The 19,052-nt window shown below is 41.1% G+C and overlaps 1 protein-coding gene across 19 annotated transcripts in view; it reads right to left on the reverse strand.

Annotated features, from left to right (window-relative positions):
• Positions 1-3,564: 3,564 nt before the first annotated feature.
• Positions 3,565-19,052, reverse strand: part of LOC131219021 (protein PIN-LIKES 3-like) — a 50,519-nt gene continuing 35,031 nt past the window's right edge. For 17 of the 19 annotated variants that reach the window (XM_058214071.1, XM_058214066.1, XM_058214062.1 and 14 more), the window contains 5 exons: positions 18,064-18,156; positions 16,838-16,938; positions 5,409-5,461; positions 5,142-5,327; positions 3,571-3,871 (listed from right to left, as the gene is read on the reverse strand). In XM_058214071.1, coding sequence (XP_058070054.1) covers positions 3,747-3,871; positions 5,142-5,327; positions 5,409-5,461; positions 16,838-16,938; positions 18,064-18,156 — 558 coding nt within the window. In that variant the 3' untranslated portion in view covers positions 3,571-3,746. Of the gene's footprint in view, positions 3,872-5,141; positions 5,328-5,408; positions 5,462-16,837; positions 16,939-18,063; positions 18,157-19,052 lie in introns of all 19 variants that reach the window. The other 2 variants (XM_058213993.1, XM_058214100.1) reach the window with 2 other exon arrangements.

Here is a 19,052-nt window from a genome sequence, read left to right on the forward strand (position 1 = left end):
AAAAAGGTAAAATAAAAAGGACTTATTAAATTACCTCTTATTAAAGAAGCTCTTATTAAATTGAAATGGAGATGTCAAATGAGTCCATAGTCTTCTTCTGCCAACATCTACCATGGGCAGCAATGCAATGTGATGGGACAGGAAGAGATTTCATTGGCACCCACAATGGACAGGAATTGCTAATAAGCAGGGATCACAGTAATCATCTGATATTGTCTAACCAAAAAGCATCACATAAACTTGTTAGATGATGTTGATATATATATAATTTAATCATTTTTATTGTAGGCAGCACCGTAGTGCATGCTTTTTCATCACGCGTGCTTTTCAGTGAGTCAAGTGAGGGCTGCAGGCAATTTCCTCGTTGAATCAGGATCCTTGTAATATGGTTAAGCCAGGCAAGATGCTGACGGGCATGATGGAGCTGTCAGCGTCCGTTGGGTAGTGATTAAATGGTAGAAAATTGCTTTACTACATGTGGCTCAACTAAACAATGGATGGGTCTGCTTCTTTGGGCTGTGTATAATCACTTTACAATGCAACTTGTGGACCGTTTGGATCTTACAGTAAATCACCACCTCCCATATTCACAGGTCAGTCGGACTGGTTGAATGGACTAATCTACATGACAGGATCTTGTTTTGGTGGACCCCACACGACCTTTTGATATTTTTGTCTTATTTATCCTTTTCACCTCACCATACAGTGCAGGCAAGCAAGGAAAAATGGTAGGGTCCACCACTTAGTAGAACCCCAAAAGGCAAAAAGTGTTACCACTTAATAAATAAGTGGGCGGCTAATAGTATAATCGTCTCTCTTCTTGGATGGAATGTCTTCGCAAATTCAACTCGTTCTCCACTCTCGGACGAGGGCTTTGTTTTAATGTTTGCTATTTCTATATCAGGAGCGAGTATAGTCATTGAATCTAAGGTCCTTTTTTAATGATCCAAACCGTTCATATGATGAATGCCATTGATGTAGATCACCCTCTTCCTCAAAGATAACTACTGAACAGGTTGATCACCGTAAGAGAGACTTATCAAATCTATGAATAAAAAGCAAGAAAATAAAATTAATATTCATGAAAATTCATAAATTGATTGATAAATGAAATAAACAAGTCTACAACCTTTAAATAGGATTCCTAGCGTCTGAAGACATTTCGGAATTAAACTAAAACTATACTCTCTAAAATTCATAACTTCGTATGTGGCTTATCCATGTCATTCTCCTAACTTTTCTAAACACTCTTTGCATGTTGATCAATCCTTTGATCATTTAACTCCTTTAGATGTTGTCAATGTCAACAATTCTCCGATTCGTAAACAGTGTGGATCATTGCAAAATGGCACTGAATGTAAGAGCTACAAACCCTTCCAATGTCCCAAAAATAATGCAGAGTTTTAGTGGTCTCAACAACCAATTGAGAATCTAGCCCTAAGCCTTCTTTCGGACTGCTGAGGTAAGAGTACTCCATTTGTAGGTCTCTGATCAAAGAGTTTCAATCTGGAAGATTTTATGGTCATCCCCCAAATAGATGGTCCACCGTATCAATGGTTTGGATAATAGAACCATGGGCCCCAATTGTACGAAACTGGCCGATCAAGGAACTCTCCGTGTCCAGATGTGCAGGACTTAATAATCCCCACCCTTGAATTAATGCTAATTCACGGTGAAAGTCAACAATGGTGAGCGTTGAGGAGATTGCATGTGAGTGTTGAAGAGGTCTTCAAATAAAGAGAGAATATATGGTTAGTCACTGTTGTACCGTATTTTTTATGAAATCCAATTGGAATAACGTGTGATAAGATGACAAGACAGGGAACATTTGAGAGAAATTTAAAAGCAAATCAAGCAATCGACAAAGCAGCCGATAGCTATCCAAGAAGCTAATCAAGTAGCTGATAGTCATCCAGAAGCTAAACCAAGCGGCTGATAGTCATGTAGAAGGTCGATCAAGCGGTCGATAGTCATTCTAGAGCTCGACTGATTGACTGAACGGAATATGGTAGAATAAACAAGGAGGCCTGGAGCATTTAGGATAGGTGGCAAGTTTATAAGGAAGTTTCTAGAAGGTTATGTAGTGCTCGAACGATTGCAACAACAGTTAGAACATGGGAAGCATCCAGAATAAAAACAAGTAATGTTGAAATGGTTATAATAACCGTCATAAAGTGGAGAAACATACAGATGGTCGGATTGAGACTATAAATAACAAAGGAATTCAGTAGAAAGATTCGTCTCATACCAACCCAATCAAACCTAATAGATTTTTTAGTTACCTGTCATTTATATTTCTTAGTATAATCTTTTAGTTTTTTACTATTGTTTACCTTCGATGGTGTAATCTGTAGGCGTTAAACAAGTAATTGGTAATCTTAGCTATAATTTGAATCTACGCCCATACACTATATTCAGTTCTTCATCTAGGAATGTGTTCTACAATAGCTCTACATGACCGACTATAATTATTCCTTTCTTGATCTTTTATCTGTAATAAAAAATCCTTTCATATGAAAGGCAAATGTGTAACCCACTTCAGAGGACCAACCCTAATCCTTGAATATCGCCTGAGTGAGTGATGGAATAGGCGACCGATCTCATTCGATCTCAGTTATATACTACGTATTTGATGAACTCGATGCTACGGGTCATAGTTGTTTGGTTTGAATTGAGCTACAAATTCAACACTGGCATGCCCGCACTCACTAATCATGTACCCAAATTTAAAAACCAACCACCACAGTTACCACATAATAAAATAATTCCAACTGATGGTGTAGGGTCTCTTCACTTTACACAGCTACACAGTTCTCTCTGTCAATCAACGTCCGTGATCCACAGATAATACCTCAAGGGGCCCACCAAGATTGTAACATGTATACTTAGCACAAACTTGAGGATCCAGTGCTCTCAATATTATCCAAGTTGGTTATCAGGCACTCAATATCCACACAGGGGTACACATGTACAAGATCAGGACCTTTCATCTGGTGGGCCATACTGTGGATGGAATGTAACCCAAAAGTCACACAAACGGGCAAACCCACCCATTGACTGGAGGAATCCTAAGGGCTACCAATGGGTGGTTGATGAAGAAGCCCCACTAACAACTGATATTCAACTAGCAAAAATCCTCCAATGGATGGGTAGGATCATCATTCTCATGTGATTTTTGGCATTCGGTCCATCCATGCTATACAGCACACTAAATGAACGCTGTAGATCGCATAAACATGTGCCACGTGTACGGAGATTAACTGCTCGATAACTAACTCAGATATTAGCAAATATAGAAGCAGAAGCTTTCTCCAAGAACAAAATCTGAAATATTAATATCAGCTTCAAATCATGACATGTACAGCATCCCAAACACTAACTAGCTAGTCAATAAGCACCCCAAATGAAAAAGGAAAAAAAGCTCCTCTAACCAATGACAAACACAGTTTATTTTATTCATTTGAATTAAACAAAAGCATGCCTTGAAACCCTTTTTTGAGGGCGACAACAACAATACAAAAATAATTTTAAACCATGGGGGCTGAGAGTGGCCAACACCAACCATCTCACCGCATAGTGGTAGGATGCAACTAGATTGTTTGGTGTCCATGTTATGTATCACAACATCACCATCCATGAAAATATCAATAAACAAATTAATGAAATGGGCGAGTAAAAAAATAATGGTGCATGACCATGAAGTTCCAGGTTAGCAGCGACAATCGACGTACCGTAGCATTGGATGATCATCCCACAAACCACATAAAAAACATGCACCAAAGCGTGAGTGCGACTGTTGCCAAGATGTAAGCCCACAGGAAAATAACAGAGCATTCGCTTTCACCTGCCCCAAACAATTGTGTAATTGTACCTACCAAATTCATGAAAGATAGAATCAGTCTTCAGTTGGAAACCACCAAGGAAGAACATTTTTAAGATTTTGTATGACCAATTAGAGTTTTATATGTGGAACTGAAATTTAATTTATATTAGTGCCTATGGGTATGTATGGGTGTTCTCACTTCCCACAGTGAAGGTGATGTGCTGTGTCCATTTCACGAGTGATATGAGATCATGACTTCCCACTCTTATTAATGCTGGGGCATTTTCACAGCGGGCTCGAGTGAGGTGACCTGTGGGATGCAGGGGCACACTCGGGGTGGGCGGCCCATGTGAGGTAAAGGGAGTACCAAGGTGGTCTTAGTGCTCTCTTTCGAAAGCGAAGGCAAGGGTCATGTCTACAGTGGGACCGAAGGGAGTAGTGAAGGCTCAAGGAATGGGAGAGTCCCAAATGGATCCGAGAGTAGGTGGCTCGTGTGAAGCGGAACCCATGTGAAGTGGGGCCCACAGGAGGGGTTCGGCCAAGGTCCTAACCCATGGAATGGATGTGGGGCCTGGGCTATGAGATAAAGGGATTGATTCGCCATGCTCTATCAGTTCGAGCTTTTAAAGCACGTGGTTAATTGTCCAGTTGTAACTGTAAAAGGCCAGAAAATGGAAGACTACATAATGCATGTTCCATTTTCTGCAACGTTCCTGTACATCAAATGTATCCCATCTACCATGAAAGCCCCACCAACAGCGATTCATAGGTACAACAACATATGCCAAGGACTGCTGGTAGCATACCCATTTCATATCAAAATTGCACCAAAATGCTTTTCTTAAGCCTTGTTTGGATAAGCAGAATTCAAGGTGTGGACATTTAAAAAGTAATGACTATTTAATAATTATATCCATAAGCACTATTGAAAAAATGGATTCCATTTTTAAGGGTCCTGTTTCTTTTACAAGAGAAATCTGATATTCAAGTCACAACCTTATATCTTCCACTAAAAAACCGCGAGTCCAAATAAGGCTAATGATTGCTTTGTGAAATCCACAGTTTTCTTTGCAATCTTTCTTTGCAATCCAAACAATGAAAAATGTCAAATTAAGGAAAAGCAGTTTTTTTCCCCCACGCATTCCGCCTATCCAAACATGGCTTAGCTAAAAAAGAACCAAGAAGTCCACAGGGGAAAACAACAAGCGATTCTTGACATCAATCCAAAATCATCTTAGTCTAAGATACCATGAAAACATTATGGACATTGGTGGATTTTAAAGTTCAGTGCAAGTAACATAGATGTGGGGTATCTTACTTATATTCATTGCAGGTGGAAGTGCATATTGCACCAGAAGCATGAACTGATACAAAGGATTGTTGCCCACAAAACCAAAATGAATTGCCGCTTTCACTATGCCTATACCCAACACAGGCAGAAGGATATAACGAACGACTATAATTCCAATGACGATTGTGATTCGAATTCCTGAACCTTGTATTCCTGAATGGCACCAAGTGTTATTAGTCAAAGGCTTTCCTTTCTAAAGGAAAATGACTCATTTAGGATGATATGAGTTAGTACCCTTGATAAGGTTTCCTCCCAGTATTAGGGTGACCGTTGGAATAGCTGCATTACTGCACAAAGGAAAAGGAAAATAGACAATGCTAATGATTCTTTTAATCATTACTTCCTAAAAAACATAAAAATGGATGCAATAAACCCTGCTTATAAACATACAAGTGCAATTGACACATGATGCCATATAAATCTTGTAGCATTCAAACGAAAGTGCTGCTTTGGAATCATAAGCAATACAAAGTGGGATCCGTCAGATAGATGTTTCAAGATGATGATTGGACCTATTTTGTTTCTTTGATCAATCTTGACTGTCCATTTTCCATGTTATTGATTAGATGTTTGGGATCATCTAATTGGCGTGACTTTTGTACCATGTTTCTAGTTTTATGAACGAATGGATAGTTCAAATCAACGATTGGTTATCCTATATGTCATTTAGAAGGTTTTGGGACATTGCTAACATCCCCAAACCTTTTGAATGACATGTGGGACCCCTAATCATCAATTGAGAGCTCAGGATGGTTCATCCAATATTACCACTAGATCAAGACATAGTGCAAGAATTAGGCCTAACTGGTGATCCTAACCCTTTTAATGAGGCTAATTTGTTACAATCATCTGTTGTTTATGAGCATTAGATTACACGGTTAGAATCATCAAAACCAAGTACTACTTTAAAATCATAAGCAATACAAAGTGGGATCTATCAAATAGATGTTTCAAGATGAGGATTGGAACTAATTCGTTTCTCTAGTCAATCGTGATTGTCCATTTTTCATGATATTGATAACATGTTTAGGATTATCTAATTGTCATGATTTTTGTACCATGGCTTGCTCCTAGTTGTATGAATGAATGAACAGTTCAAATTGATGATAGGTCATCCCATGTGTCATTTAAAAGATGTGGGGACATTGCTAACAACTCCATAAAGATGGGTCGTTAGCAAAACTCATAGGGGACAGTGTGTGTGTGTGTGTGTGTGTGTGTGTGTGTGTGTGTGTGTGTCCAATCTATCCAACAAGGTTGCGCCATCATGAAAATAGGATGGCCCAAAAATCATGCCAATCCAATCATAATGTGGCCACATGATAGAAAACAATGGACCACCATGTAAAAACCTTGAAATTCACATGGTGGCTCACTTGATGGTTGGATCAACATGATTTTTGGGGCATCCCATTTTCAATATGGAACAACCATGTTAGAGCAATTGGAAGCCACACACTATGGTGGATCGCACACCCCAACCATGGTGTGCTGTAAAGGTCGTTATGTAGGGGTGTACACGAACTGAGTTAGCTCAATTAGCTTGCTTGACTCGACTCGAAAAAGCTCGATTCGACTCGGTACAAAGCTGAGTTCGAGCTGATTTTTTGGGCTCGAAAAAATTTCAAACCAACTTCGAGCTTGCCCGAGCTCAACTCAACTCAGATCGAACCTAGCTCGAATCGAACTCGGATCGAACCAGTTCGGTGACTCAGTTACTTTGATATTGATGTTGCTCACCAAGTGTTTGATGAAATGACTCAACGAAGTGTGGCTAGTTGATGAGGACATCGTGCACACACACGTCGCCTACACGCGCACACACACCGCCACCCCTACGCACGTACGTACGCAGAAGGAGGACTCCACCATCGATCTGGCTCAATGACGACGTCCAAGGAGGGTTTCCTACCTATAAGACAAGTTTTGGTTCAAAAAAAGTGGGCCCGATAGTCAAGAAAAAACCATCATGGGATCTCTGATCGTGGCCCACTCGTCAAATTGATTTCATATTTTAGGTTTTGCTTATTGTTATTATTTAAAACATCGTGAACGCTTCAGATTTCTTTGTTTGGTTTTTATTTTTGTTTGCTTCATCGCCAAGTAATAGATTGTGCACATAGTGTGAGTTTTTGGAGTATAAGGTTTTCCCTATAAATAGGCACCCCTTGTAGTTCTTTTCATTCATTCAAGTTTAATAAAAATTCCTGCTTTATTTTTCTGCTTTCTTCGTGAGTTATGAAAGAATTCAAAAGTGGGAGCTAACTACCATGGTGCAAAGCCACATCTATCCCCATCCACCCCTACCATCTTCCATCCATATCTCTCATCTTCTATCATCATTATTGTTTTGAATTTCTCAGCTTTTGCAGTTATTCATCCCCCTATAGCCAGTTTCCAAAACCTAGACCTATAGGAGGGCCGAAATTTCGGTGAAGCACTACGCCTCGACCTTACATCAGATCGTCGTCAAACTTGGAGAGATTGGAGGTCTCCCCTGGCCAACCAAGGCTTATGTGTCATTTTGGGGAGGCGGGCTTCCATCACACGTGTGGCCAACCCACCCGCGCACGTGCGTCAGTCCTGGGTCACCATCTGCACGCAGGAGCTTTCTCCAAGTCAAGTTTTCCTCTGGTTTTCCTCTTTTCATTCATATTTCCTAAACTCTAGCCTTAGTTTGCATTAGCCCTAATTTATTTGCCCCTTTTTTTCACCCTAGGGTTCCTTGAATTGAAATTGAGGAATCCCTTGGATTAGGGACTGATTTTTATGCATGTGTGGTTAATTTCTATTTTCCTTTGACATCGTTTAGTTTATAATTTTTATTAGTCTAGTCTTAGCCTGTGTCGGCCTAAATTGGTATGATCTAAGCCTGAATTCTTGCATCTCATACTTAAATTTCATGTCCTACATCAAATTTGGTATCAAAGCCTAGGGTTCTTGTAGGAGAATTCACCACATATTTAGGGTTTAGTTTGTTTGAGTCCTTCATGCATTCAGTCCATCATATATAGCTGAATTTTAGTAACGGTGTGTAGTCTCCTTCATATAAAGTCTCGTAGGGTCATTTAGTTTTTATACGCATATAGCTGCCATAGCAGGTCCTTCGGTTGAGCAAGTCTGTGTATGCCCACAAGTACAGGTCGTGGTTTCGGTTTGCACCCCACACTAAACATGGAGCAACTGCGTGGCCAAGTTAGCCCAGCGGGTTGAGTCCTTAAATAAGCACTTGGAACAACGCATAGATAAACGCCTTGAAGAAATAGAGGCCTCCTTCAGGGCAAACCCCACCACTGGGGAGGATGCCCAATCTCAGGCAGTTGGTCAAGAGGTTAGACCAAGGAATGGAGGCGGCCAAGGAGCTGGTCATGGGCGCGTACCTGTACACCCACCCCATGAGGGACATCATGATCAATATGACCCAGATGCACAACTCCTCAAGGGAGTTAGGATAGATGCCTCTACATTTGATGGCCACTTGGACCCTAAAGCCTTTCTAGATTGGCTGGCGGATATGGACCACTATTTTGAATGGTATGATATGTCGGATGTTCGACGAGTCCGATTCACCAAGATGAAGCTTGTGGGTCAAGCAAAGAGGTTTTGGGCGATGGTTGAGCGAAATGAAGAAAGAGCGAGGGAACTCCCAATAGTTCATTGGATAGAGATGAAAGAAACGCTTTTTTAAAAAAAGTATCTTTATTTCTCTTATCGCTTACGATTGATTATGGAGTGGCAGTCTCTTCGACAAGGTTCCATGAGTGTTGCGGACTATATCAAAAAGTTTGAAGAATACTCGACCTGCTGTGAGGTTGATGAGGACCCAGTACTTACCCTTGCTCGTTTCAAAACGGGCCTTCGTCCTGACATTAGGAGAGAATTGCTCGCCAAAGAGATAAACACTGTTGAACAATTGTACCAAGTAGTGTTAGATGTCGAGCAATACCTTAAAGCATCTATGGGAAGACGGTTTGACTTTCGCAAATCCGGTGCTAAGGCCAACCCCTCTGGAGCTAGACCTAACATGGGATTCCAAAACAAACTTTCCCCTGATGTTCAGCCCAGACCTAAGGATGATAAGGGTAAGGAGATTATTGGGTCTAGTTCACGTGGAAGTGGGGCCACTAGGTGTTTTAGGTGTCAGGGGTTTGGTCATTTTGTTCACCAGTGCTGCACGAGAGAGGGCACCGAAGTACTCCTTATTGATAGGCAAGTAGAAGTAGTGCCCCCAGATAGTGATAGTGAGGAGGAGGAATATGAGCCAGTAGAAACCCCTAGTGATGAGGAAGATAGAGCACAAGAGTCTGTGACCCTCGCAATTGTGCATTGCGCCCTGGCTCAAGCCAAGAACACTGATGACTTGCGCCGCAACACGATCTTCTACACTTATGCAAATGTGGGGAAAAGAGCTGTAAGATGATCGTGGATAGTGGTAGTTGTGCCAACGTGGCATCGACTAGCACTGTGAGTCGCTTGGGCTTGAAGCTGGAAGCCCATCCTCAGCTCTATAGAGTCTCCTGGGTTGATGAAACATCCATTCCAGTCTTGCACCGCTGTCTTGTTCCTATTCAGTTCGGATCATATAAAGACACAATTTGGTGTGATGTTGTTCCTATGAATGTGGGCATATCATTCTGGGTAGGCCATGGCTCTATGATAGGGATGTTACCATATTTGGTCGTTCAAATGTGTGTACATTCTGGTTTGAGGGCAAGAAGGTCAAGTTAAATCCTCTGCCACCAAAGAATACAACTGGAAAAGAGTTCACCACACAGAGTGGTGTAAGCGGCCCAAAAGAAGTGAAGGAGTCGAAGTCCAAGTCCAAACCGCTTCATATTTTGAATGCCAAAGACTTTAAGAGAGAGACGGAGGCGGACTTGATGATATACACCCTTGTGGCTAAGGAGAGTGTACCAGAGACTAACGTAGAGTTACCCACTGAGGCCATTCAGGCAGTACATGAGTTTCGTGATGTCTTTCCTGATGATCTACCGAATGAGCTTCCCCCTATGAGGGATATACAGCATGCCATTAATTTAATCCCTAGGGCAACTCTACCAAACCTCCTACATTACAAAATGAACCCAAAGGAGCACGCTGAGTTGCAGAGGCAAATTAATGAACTCCTAGAGAAGGGTTTCATTCGAGAGAGCATGAGTCTGTGTGCCGTGCCCACCCTTCTTATACCTAAGAAGGATGACACATGGAGGATGTGTGTTGATAGTAGGGCCATCAACAAAATCACAGTCAAATATCGGTTTCCCATACCACATCTTGATGACATGCTAGATATGATGGTTAATGCTATACTATCTTCTCAAAAATTGACTTCAAAAGTGGGTATCATCAAATCTGCATACGCCCTGGTGATGAGTGGAAGACGGCCTTCAAGACGAAGGATGGGCTATATGAGTGGCTAGTTATTCTTTTTGGGTTAACTAATGCCCCAAGAACTTTCATGCGTGTGATGACCTAAGTGTTGAGACCCTTCACGAGGAAGTTTCTGGTCATATACTTTGATGATATCTTGATTTATAATATGACTAAGGAGTAACACCTCAACCATTTGAGGCAGGTTTGTGGGATCCTTAGGGCCGAGAAGTTGTACGCCAACCTAAAGAAGTGCGCGTTCTTGTCTAGTAGTGTGATCTTCTTAGGTTTTATTGTGTCAGCTGAGGGCATATTGGCGGATCCCGAGAAGGTTAAGGCCATCGTTAATTGGCTTGAACCCTGCAATATTCATGAGGTGCGCAGCTTTCATGGCTTAGCCACTTTTTATAGGTGGTTCATTCGAGGCTTCAGTTCCATTGTGGCTCCCATCACGAACTGCATAAAAAAAGGAGAGTTTCAATGAAAAAAGGCCGCCTCGAAGGCCTTCAAAGAGATAAAGGTCAAGATGACCGAAACTCCAGTCACGCGACTTCCAGATTTTTCAAAAGCTTTTGAAATCGCATGTGACGCATCAGGAGTCAGCATAGGAGGAGTGCTTAGCCAGAAAGGGCACCCTGTCGCCTTTTTTAGTGAGAAACTGAATGAGGCGAAACAAAGATATTCCACCTATGACAAGGAATTCTACACGGTAGTGCAATCACTATGCCATTGGCGACATTACCTGTTACCACAAGAATTCGTCTTGTTCTCAGATCACGAGGCCTTGAGATACTTGAACTCTCAGAAGAAATTAAACCTCAAGCACGCCAAGTGGGTTCAATTCCTTCAAGAGTACACTTTTGTGCTTAAGCACAAGGCCGGTGTAGAGAATAAGCCTGCCGACACGTTGAGTCGTCGAGTCGCATTACTCAACTCCATGAGCGTTGAAGTTACGGGCCTTGAGCGCATCAAAGAAGAGTATTCTGAGTGTCCAGATTTTAGAGTTGTATATGCGTCTTTATTAGAGTCTGTCAGGAGCTAACAGTGAATAGTTGATTTTAGACGGATATTTGTTTAGGAGTGACCGCTTGTGCATACCATGCACCTCCCTTCACAATTTTCTTGTCTGAGAGTTACATTCAGAAGGGGTCACGGGTCATTTCGGTCGTGACAAGACCATTGCCCTAGTGGAGGATAAATTTCATTGGCCAAGCCTCAAATGGGACGTGGCCAAAATTATAGGGCAATGCCGTACTTGTCAACTGGCAAAGCAAAGAAAACAAAATGCAGGATTATATACACCTATGCCAGTCCCATTCATCCCTTGGCAGGACATCAGTATGGATTTCGTGCTTGGACTTCCCAAGAACATTTGGAAGTATGACTCCATATTTATTGTCGTTGACCATTTCTCTAAAATGGCCCACTTCATTCCTTATTCTAAGACCTCTAACGCATCTCATGTTGCCAAACTGTTCTTTAGTGAGGTCGTCAAACTGTATGGGTTACCAAAAACCATAGTGTCTGACCGTGATGTGAGATTCATGAGTTACTTTTGGAAGACACTATGGCACATGATGAATACTAGGCTCCAATTTTCTTCTGCCTACCACCCTCGGACCAATGGCCAGACTGAGGTGGTTAATTGGAGCCTAGGGAGTTTGCTTCGATGTTTAGTGGGGGAGCATACCAAGACATGGGACGTCATATTACCCATAGCCGAGTTTGCATACAATAGTTCTGTCAATAGGTCCACAGGTCTAAGTCCTTTTGAAGTCGTTACTGGTTACAAGCCTAGGAAGCCTATTGATCTTATCTCCATGTCATTGTCCCATAGGCCATCAGAGTCTGCAGAGTCTTTTGCACATCACATACATTCGTTGCATCAAGAAATCAGGCGAAAGATCACTACTAGTAATGAACATTACAAATTTTCTTCAGACCAACATAGACGTTTCAAAGAGTTCAATATTGGGGACTCTGTGATGGTCCGCATCAGGCCCGAGCGGTACCCTCCAGAGGCCATTCGTAAGTTACACGTGCGTAGCGCTGAACCCTTCAAAATTATAAAGCGAAACGGTCTCAATTCGTATGAGGTAAATCTTCTACCTTCCATGGGAATTAGTTCCACATTCAATGTGGAGGATCTAGTTGCTTTTCAAGAACCCACTGATACTTTGTCCGGCCTTTCGCCCACCCATCCTAATTCCCCAGATTTACCCTTTGATCCATGACTTCTTTCCGACCTTTCATCTAAGCCTCTGCCTCCATACCTAGCCTTCACACACCCAGAGAGGAAATAGAGAATATCCTGGACCATGAGATAGTTTCCACGTCGGATAGCGGGTTTCAGAAGTACCTAGTTAAATGGAAGTCACGCTCAGCTTCAAACAGCACGTGGCTCACTTTGGAGGAGCTTTAAAGACTTGATCCTGAGATCCTAGAGCAATTCAGGAGTTTTATTTCGCCAGTGGCAAAATCTTCACAGCCGGGGAGAGTTTATGAGGACATCGTGCACACGCACGCCAGCACGCCGCCTACATGCGCACGCACACCACCACCCCTACGTACAAACGTACACAGAAGGACCGCACAATCGATCTGGCTCGATGACGACGTCAGGGGAGGGCCTCCTACCTAGAAAAGTTTTTGTTCAAAGAAAGTGAGCCCGATAGTCAAGAAAAGCTCATCATGGGATCTCATGATCGTGGCCCACTCATCGAATTGATTTCATATTTTAAGTTTTGCTTATTGTTATTATTTAGAATATCATGAACACTTTACATTTCTTTGTTTGGTTTTTATTTTAGTTTACTTCATCGCCAAGTAATAGGTTGCGCACATGGTGCGAGTTTTTGGGGTATAGGATTTTCCCTAAAAATAGACACCCCTTGTAGTTCTTTTCATTCATTCAAGTTTAATAAAAATTTCAGCTTTATTTTTCTGCTCTCTTCATGAGTTGTGGAAAAATTCAAAAGTGGGTGCGAAGCCCTCCCTTCTTCGAAGGGCTAACTATCGTGATGCGAAGCCACATCTATCCCCATCCGCCCCTACCATCTTCCATCCATATCTCTCATCTTCTATCATCATTATTGCTTTAAATTTCTCATCTTTTACAGCTATTCATCCCCCTACAACCAGTTTCCAAAATCTAGACAAGATGACCGAAGCTATAGTCATGCGACTTCCGGATTTTTAAAAAGCCTTTGAAGTCGCATGTGACGCATCAGTAGTCGGCATAGGAGTACTTAGTCAGAAGAGCACCACGTCGCCTTTTTTAGTGAGAAACTGAATGAGTCGAAACAAAAATATTCCACCTATAATAGAGTTTATGTGGTAGTGCAATTACTGCGCCATTGGCGTCATTACCTATTGCCGCAAGAATTTGTCTTATTTTCAGATCACGAGGCCTTGAGATATTTGAACTCTCAGAAGAAATTAAACCCCAGGCACGCCAAGTGGGTATAATTCCTTCAAGAGCACGCTTAAGCACAAGGCCGGTGTAGAGAATAAGCTTGCCGACGCGTTGAGTCGTCGAGTCGCATTACTCAATTCCATGAGTGTTGAAGTCATGGGCCTTGAGCGCATCAAAGAAGAGTATTCTGAGTGTCCAGATTTTAGAGTTGTATATGCGTCTTTATTAGAGTCTGTCAGGAGCTAACAGTGAATATTTGATTTTAGACGGATATTTATTTAGGAGTGACCGCTTGTGCATACCATGCACCTCCCTTCGCAATTTTCTTGTCTAAGAGTTACATTTAGGAGGGGTCACGGGTCATTTCGGTCGTGACAAGACCATTGCCCTAGTGGAGGATAAATTTCATTGGCCAAGCCTCAAGCGGGACGTGGCCAAAATTATAGGGCAATGCCGTACTTGTCAACTGGCAAAGCAAAGAAAACAGAATGCAGGATTATATACACCTATGCCAGTCCCATTCATCCATTGGCGGGACATCAGTATGGATTTCGTGCTTGGACTTCCCAAGAACATTTGGAAGCATGACTCCATATTTGTTGTCGTTGACCATTTCTCTAAAATGGCCCACTTCATTCATTATTCTAACACCTCCAACGCATCTCATGTTGCCAAACTGTATGGGTTACCAAAAACCATAGTGTCTGACCGTGATGTGAGATTCATGAGTTACTTTTAGAAGACACTATGGCACATGATGAATACTAGGCTCCAATTTTCTTTTGCCTACCACCCTCAGACCGATGGCCAGACTGAGGTGGTTAATTGGAGTTTAGGGAGTTTGCTTCAATGTTTAGTGGGGGAGCATACCAAGACATGGGACGTCATATTACCCATAGCCGAGTTTGCATACAATAGTTCTGTCAATAGGTCCACAGGTCTAAGTCCTTTTGAAGTCGTTACTGGTTACAAGCCTAGGAAACCTATTGATCTTATCTCTATGTCATTGTCCCATAGGCCATCAGAGTCTGCAGAGTCTTTTGCACATCACATACATTCAGTTCCTTGAATTGAAATTGGGGAATCCCTTGGATTAGGGACTGATTTTTATGCATGTATGGTTAATTTCTATTTTCCTTTGACATTGTTTAGTTTATAATTTTTATTGGTCCAGTCCTAGCCTGTGTCCGCCTGGACCCGCATAGATTCCCCTTTTTAATTGAATGATTTGGATTGTCATGTGGGATGTGGAATTTGTGTTACTGCTTCTGAATTGGTATTATCCAAGCCTGAATTCTTGCATCTCATACTTAAATTTCATGTCCTGCATCACTGGTGGTAAGGAAGGTATGTGTATGAAACAAATACCCTTTTTTTTTCTTGATTTTTATGTTGATTAGAAGGTGTTTGATGAAATACCTATAAAACCACTGCAACTGTTTTACATACAGTGAGATTTTGAAGGTGCAGTCCATGTGTTTGTGAAAATGCTGCACAGGCGGACTCGACTCGATCTTGACTCGAACTGGCCCGAGCTGCTGACCAAACCGAGCGGAGCTGGCTAGTCAGGCTCGAGGACCGAGCGGAGCCGAGTTTGAGCTGGGGTTAGCAAGTGGCCAAACCAAGTTGAGTTGTGCTCACTCGACTCGGTTCGACTCGTGTATACCTCTGTCGTTATGTAAAGGTAACAGTGGCAACCGTTACACATTATGGGGTCATAACGACCATAATAGCTGTTATCAAAAACATGAGACGTAACCACCATTAACAACCCGTTATGGCCCCAAGTAACGGCTATAAGAACCCCATAATGGTTTGTTACGAGGAAAATATATGTTTTTTGGATTATTTTTTTAAACGTTACGAGGTAGATAAAAGTTTTTCGAGTTTTTTTTTTCAATAAAAAAAGAGATTGTAACGGCCGTTACGAGGGTCGTAACAACCATTATGACCCGTATCGTAAAGGTGACAGTGGTGGCCATTACGGCCACCGTTACCGTTACAGAATACCTTGACCCCAACTAGTTGTATTTGTATTTCATATATCACCACGTCCACCACCACCAACATCATCATCAAGTCTTTTCTTACTACCTCCATCCATATCCTTTTGGGGCTTCCCCTTGCCCTTTTAGACCTATCAACTTGTATCAACTCACTTGTTCTAACCAGCGTAGTTCTTGGTCGTCGTTACGCATGACCAAACCATTTAAGTGTACTTTCCCTCATCTTATTGTCTATTAGTTCTGCTCTAAAGTTCCCTTAATCATATCTTCTCCGTTTTGCCACTCATCCATCTCAACATTCTTATTTCAGCTACACTCATCCAATGAACATGTGGTTCCTTAATTGCCTAATATTTTGTCTCATAAGGCATGGCTGATCTTATAGCTATCTTATAAAATTTCCCTTTCAATTTGAGTGGTACACGACGATCACATAAAACATAAATAGATATCCTATTTGCATCTTTTACATACATACGCATATGTATGTGTACGTATATATGTATACATATAAATACATGCATGGAGTGTATGTGTGGAAAATGCTCACATGGTTTTGGAACCAATATTATCCGACTCCAATTAGTTGGGGTAAGGCTTGATGATATGTGTGTGTACATATTTATTCATATAAAAGGAGAGATCAATATAACAAATAAATAAATAAAAAAAGACGTTACAATCATAGAATTTAAGAAGCGACTTGAGTTCTAGGATTCAAAGAAAAACCCAGAAGCTAACCTTCTTGAACAATATTGCTAACATGCCCACTAACTACCCCTAGCATGTTCATGAATGCAGATTCACCTTCCAAAATTAGAAAAAGAAAAACAATCTTAGTCCAATCATAAGTTTATGGTTAATGTTCATACGCCAACAAAACAGCAGAATCTTCAACTGCACGAAGAGGAGCACTATCACCAATGAATGCCTTTCTAATTGGAGTGATCAGTCCGATAGTGAACCCAACAATCTACATAAGAAAATAGAGAGCAGTTTAGTTTAGGGACCACTCAGGCTATTTATAGTTACCAAACTTTCAACTCAAATACTCTAAAATGGGATCAGTATAGATATTATCGCTCATGCATTAGTAGAGGTTAGTTGTGTTCTGGTTTTGTGTAAGTTCCAAAACAAACAAGTGTTCCTTGCTATAGTTTTTTGGTTTGTCACACATTGGTTAGGGGAGAGAATTTAAAACCTTTTATAAGAAAACCCTCTTGCATAGGGGCTCAAGCCCCTTATAGAGACTATGCATTGAGGAGCATAGGGGTGAGCATGCCACATGCCAGTTTTCACATACACGCGCTGCAAGCATTGCCAATTTTGACTCAATTTTTCAGTTCCAAGCCAACTCTTAAATAACAAGTTGTTAGAAAATGTAGATGAAGGAGACGGTGAAAGGTCTATATATAAGACCATATTTCTATGTGTGTCATTAATATTGAATGAAATTAGAAAGAAAAAAAAAACAAACAATATTCTGAAGTTTGAAACCTGTGACTGGTCTTGAGCAAGGGTGAGTAGCTCTTGTGGTGTTGTTGCCACTAGTGGGCGTAAGACTTGTGAAATTCAAGTTCCGATGCCTAGTTATTCCCCATCTTTGTTACTGATTTCTGGGCATTCCAAAAATTTCAGAGAGATCTATGGCTACTTGGTGAAGAAGTGGACCCAGAGCTGATGTTTACATATCCAGCTTAGTATATCTGGTTGCACCGGGGTTAATACTGGGCAGGATCATGAAGGCATGTGACTGGTGTCAATTTGAGCCTTTGCCATGGGCGGTTCGAAAAGTGCTGGTAAAAGAGTCATGGTGGCGTTTTGTGGGCAGCCAATTGTATAATATTTTCAAGTATATCATTTACAACCCAAACCCAAGTTGTTGGGGAAATGCTAAGAAGAAGATGATGAATCAAACCTCAATGGCATAACCATGATTTTTTTTTTTCCCAAGAATTCGTGCTACATTTTCAAATTCAATATAGTGTATAGGCTAGGTTAATAATCATATCATCAGGATAGAATGATTTTTAGGTTCAAACCACATCAATAAGAAAAGGAACTGGCCATTAGAGAATGTGAAGCATGGGAAGCATACCGCTCCAATGGTTGAAGGTGCAAACACTTTTTCCAAGTCAATTTGCCCTGAAATTTTCTTCAGAATGTTTTTGAATTTAGTGAAAATTGTCACCTGGAAAAAAAAAAAAAAAAAAAAACTTCGAAAAGGTCAGAACCATGTAACAGTATTCCCGTCAAAGTCACTCTCACTGAAGAAAGAAATAACAACTTCATAGCAAATCTTTCAGATCTAATTGTGAAACAGTTCGTTACCATTCTTCCATACACATCCATACCCATTTATTTTGAACACTAAAAAATCAATAAATTTCAACAAAATGGTAATTTGTGAAGTCTAAACAGAAGAAACTAACAGTAGTTTTTATCACAATCTGCTGTTACTATCCCGTATTTCTTGCTTTGACGAACATGACAAATTAATTCTTTTGCAAGTTAAACCAACCTAAATCACAAGTCAAGCAATGCTATATGGTTCATCAAATTCAAGTGATTTAGATGTTGATGTCCAAAACAAAATGCTTTAGTGTTGGGGTGCATTTGATGTCCGCCAAATCTGGAGAAAAGTGGGTACTGTGCCTTTTTGCAGATAGGCATCCATTCATTTGGGGATGCAGACCTTTTTCAATTTTGGATTTGGAAAATGCACTTCTCCAGTCCAAATCATTAGTGGCAGCATTTCAAGTAGGACATGAAATGCCATTGCTCTTGTTTTGGGTAGAAAGGGCATCCATTCCACTGCGTTGACCTTGTTAGGCAAACATCCAAATGCACCCTTAATAATCATTGTCTGTATGAGAAGTACCTATCCAGAAACACACACACAAACACCCACCCCTAGAATCAAAGGGTCCCAACTCCCAAGAAAACGCCTCATGCCCTGATGCCAGTGTTTTTTTTTTTCTGGAGTTCTTAAAGAAATATGAGAAGCATTCATTGTCCATGAAACATACAACTTGTATAATGAAGGAATATAACATAATTAATAAAGTTATTCTAACAATACTAATA

Source organism: Magnolia sinica, chromosome 1, assembly GCF_029962835.1.
Source record: "Magnolia sinica isolate HGM2019 chromosome 1, MsV1, whole genome shotgun sequence".
Taxonomy (NCBI): Eukaryota; Viridiplantae; Streptophyta; class Magnoliopsida; order Magnoliales; family Magnoliaceae; genus Magnolia; species Magnolia sinica.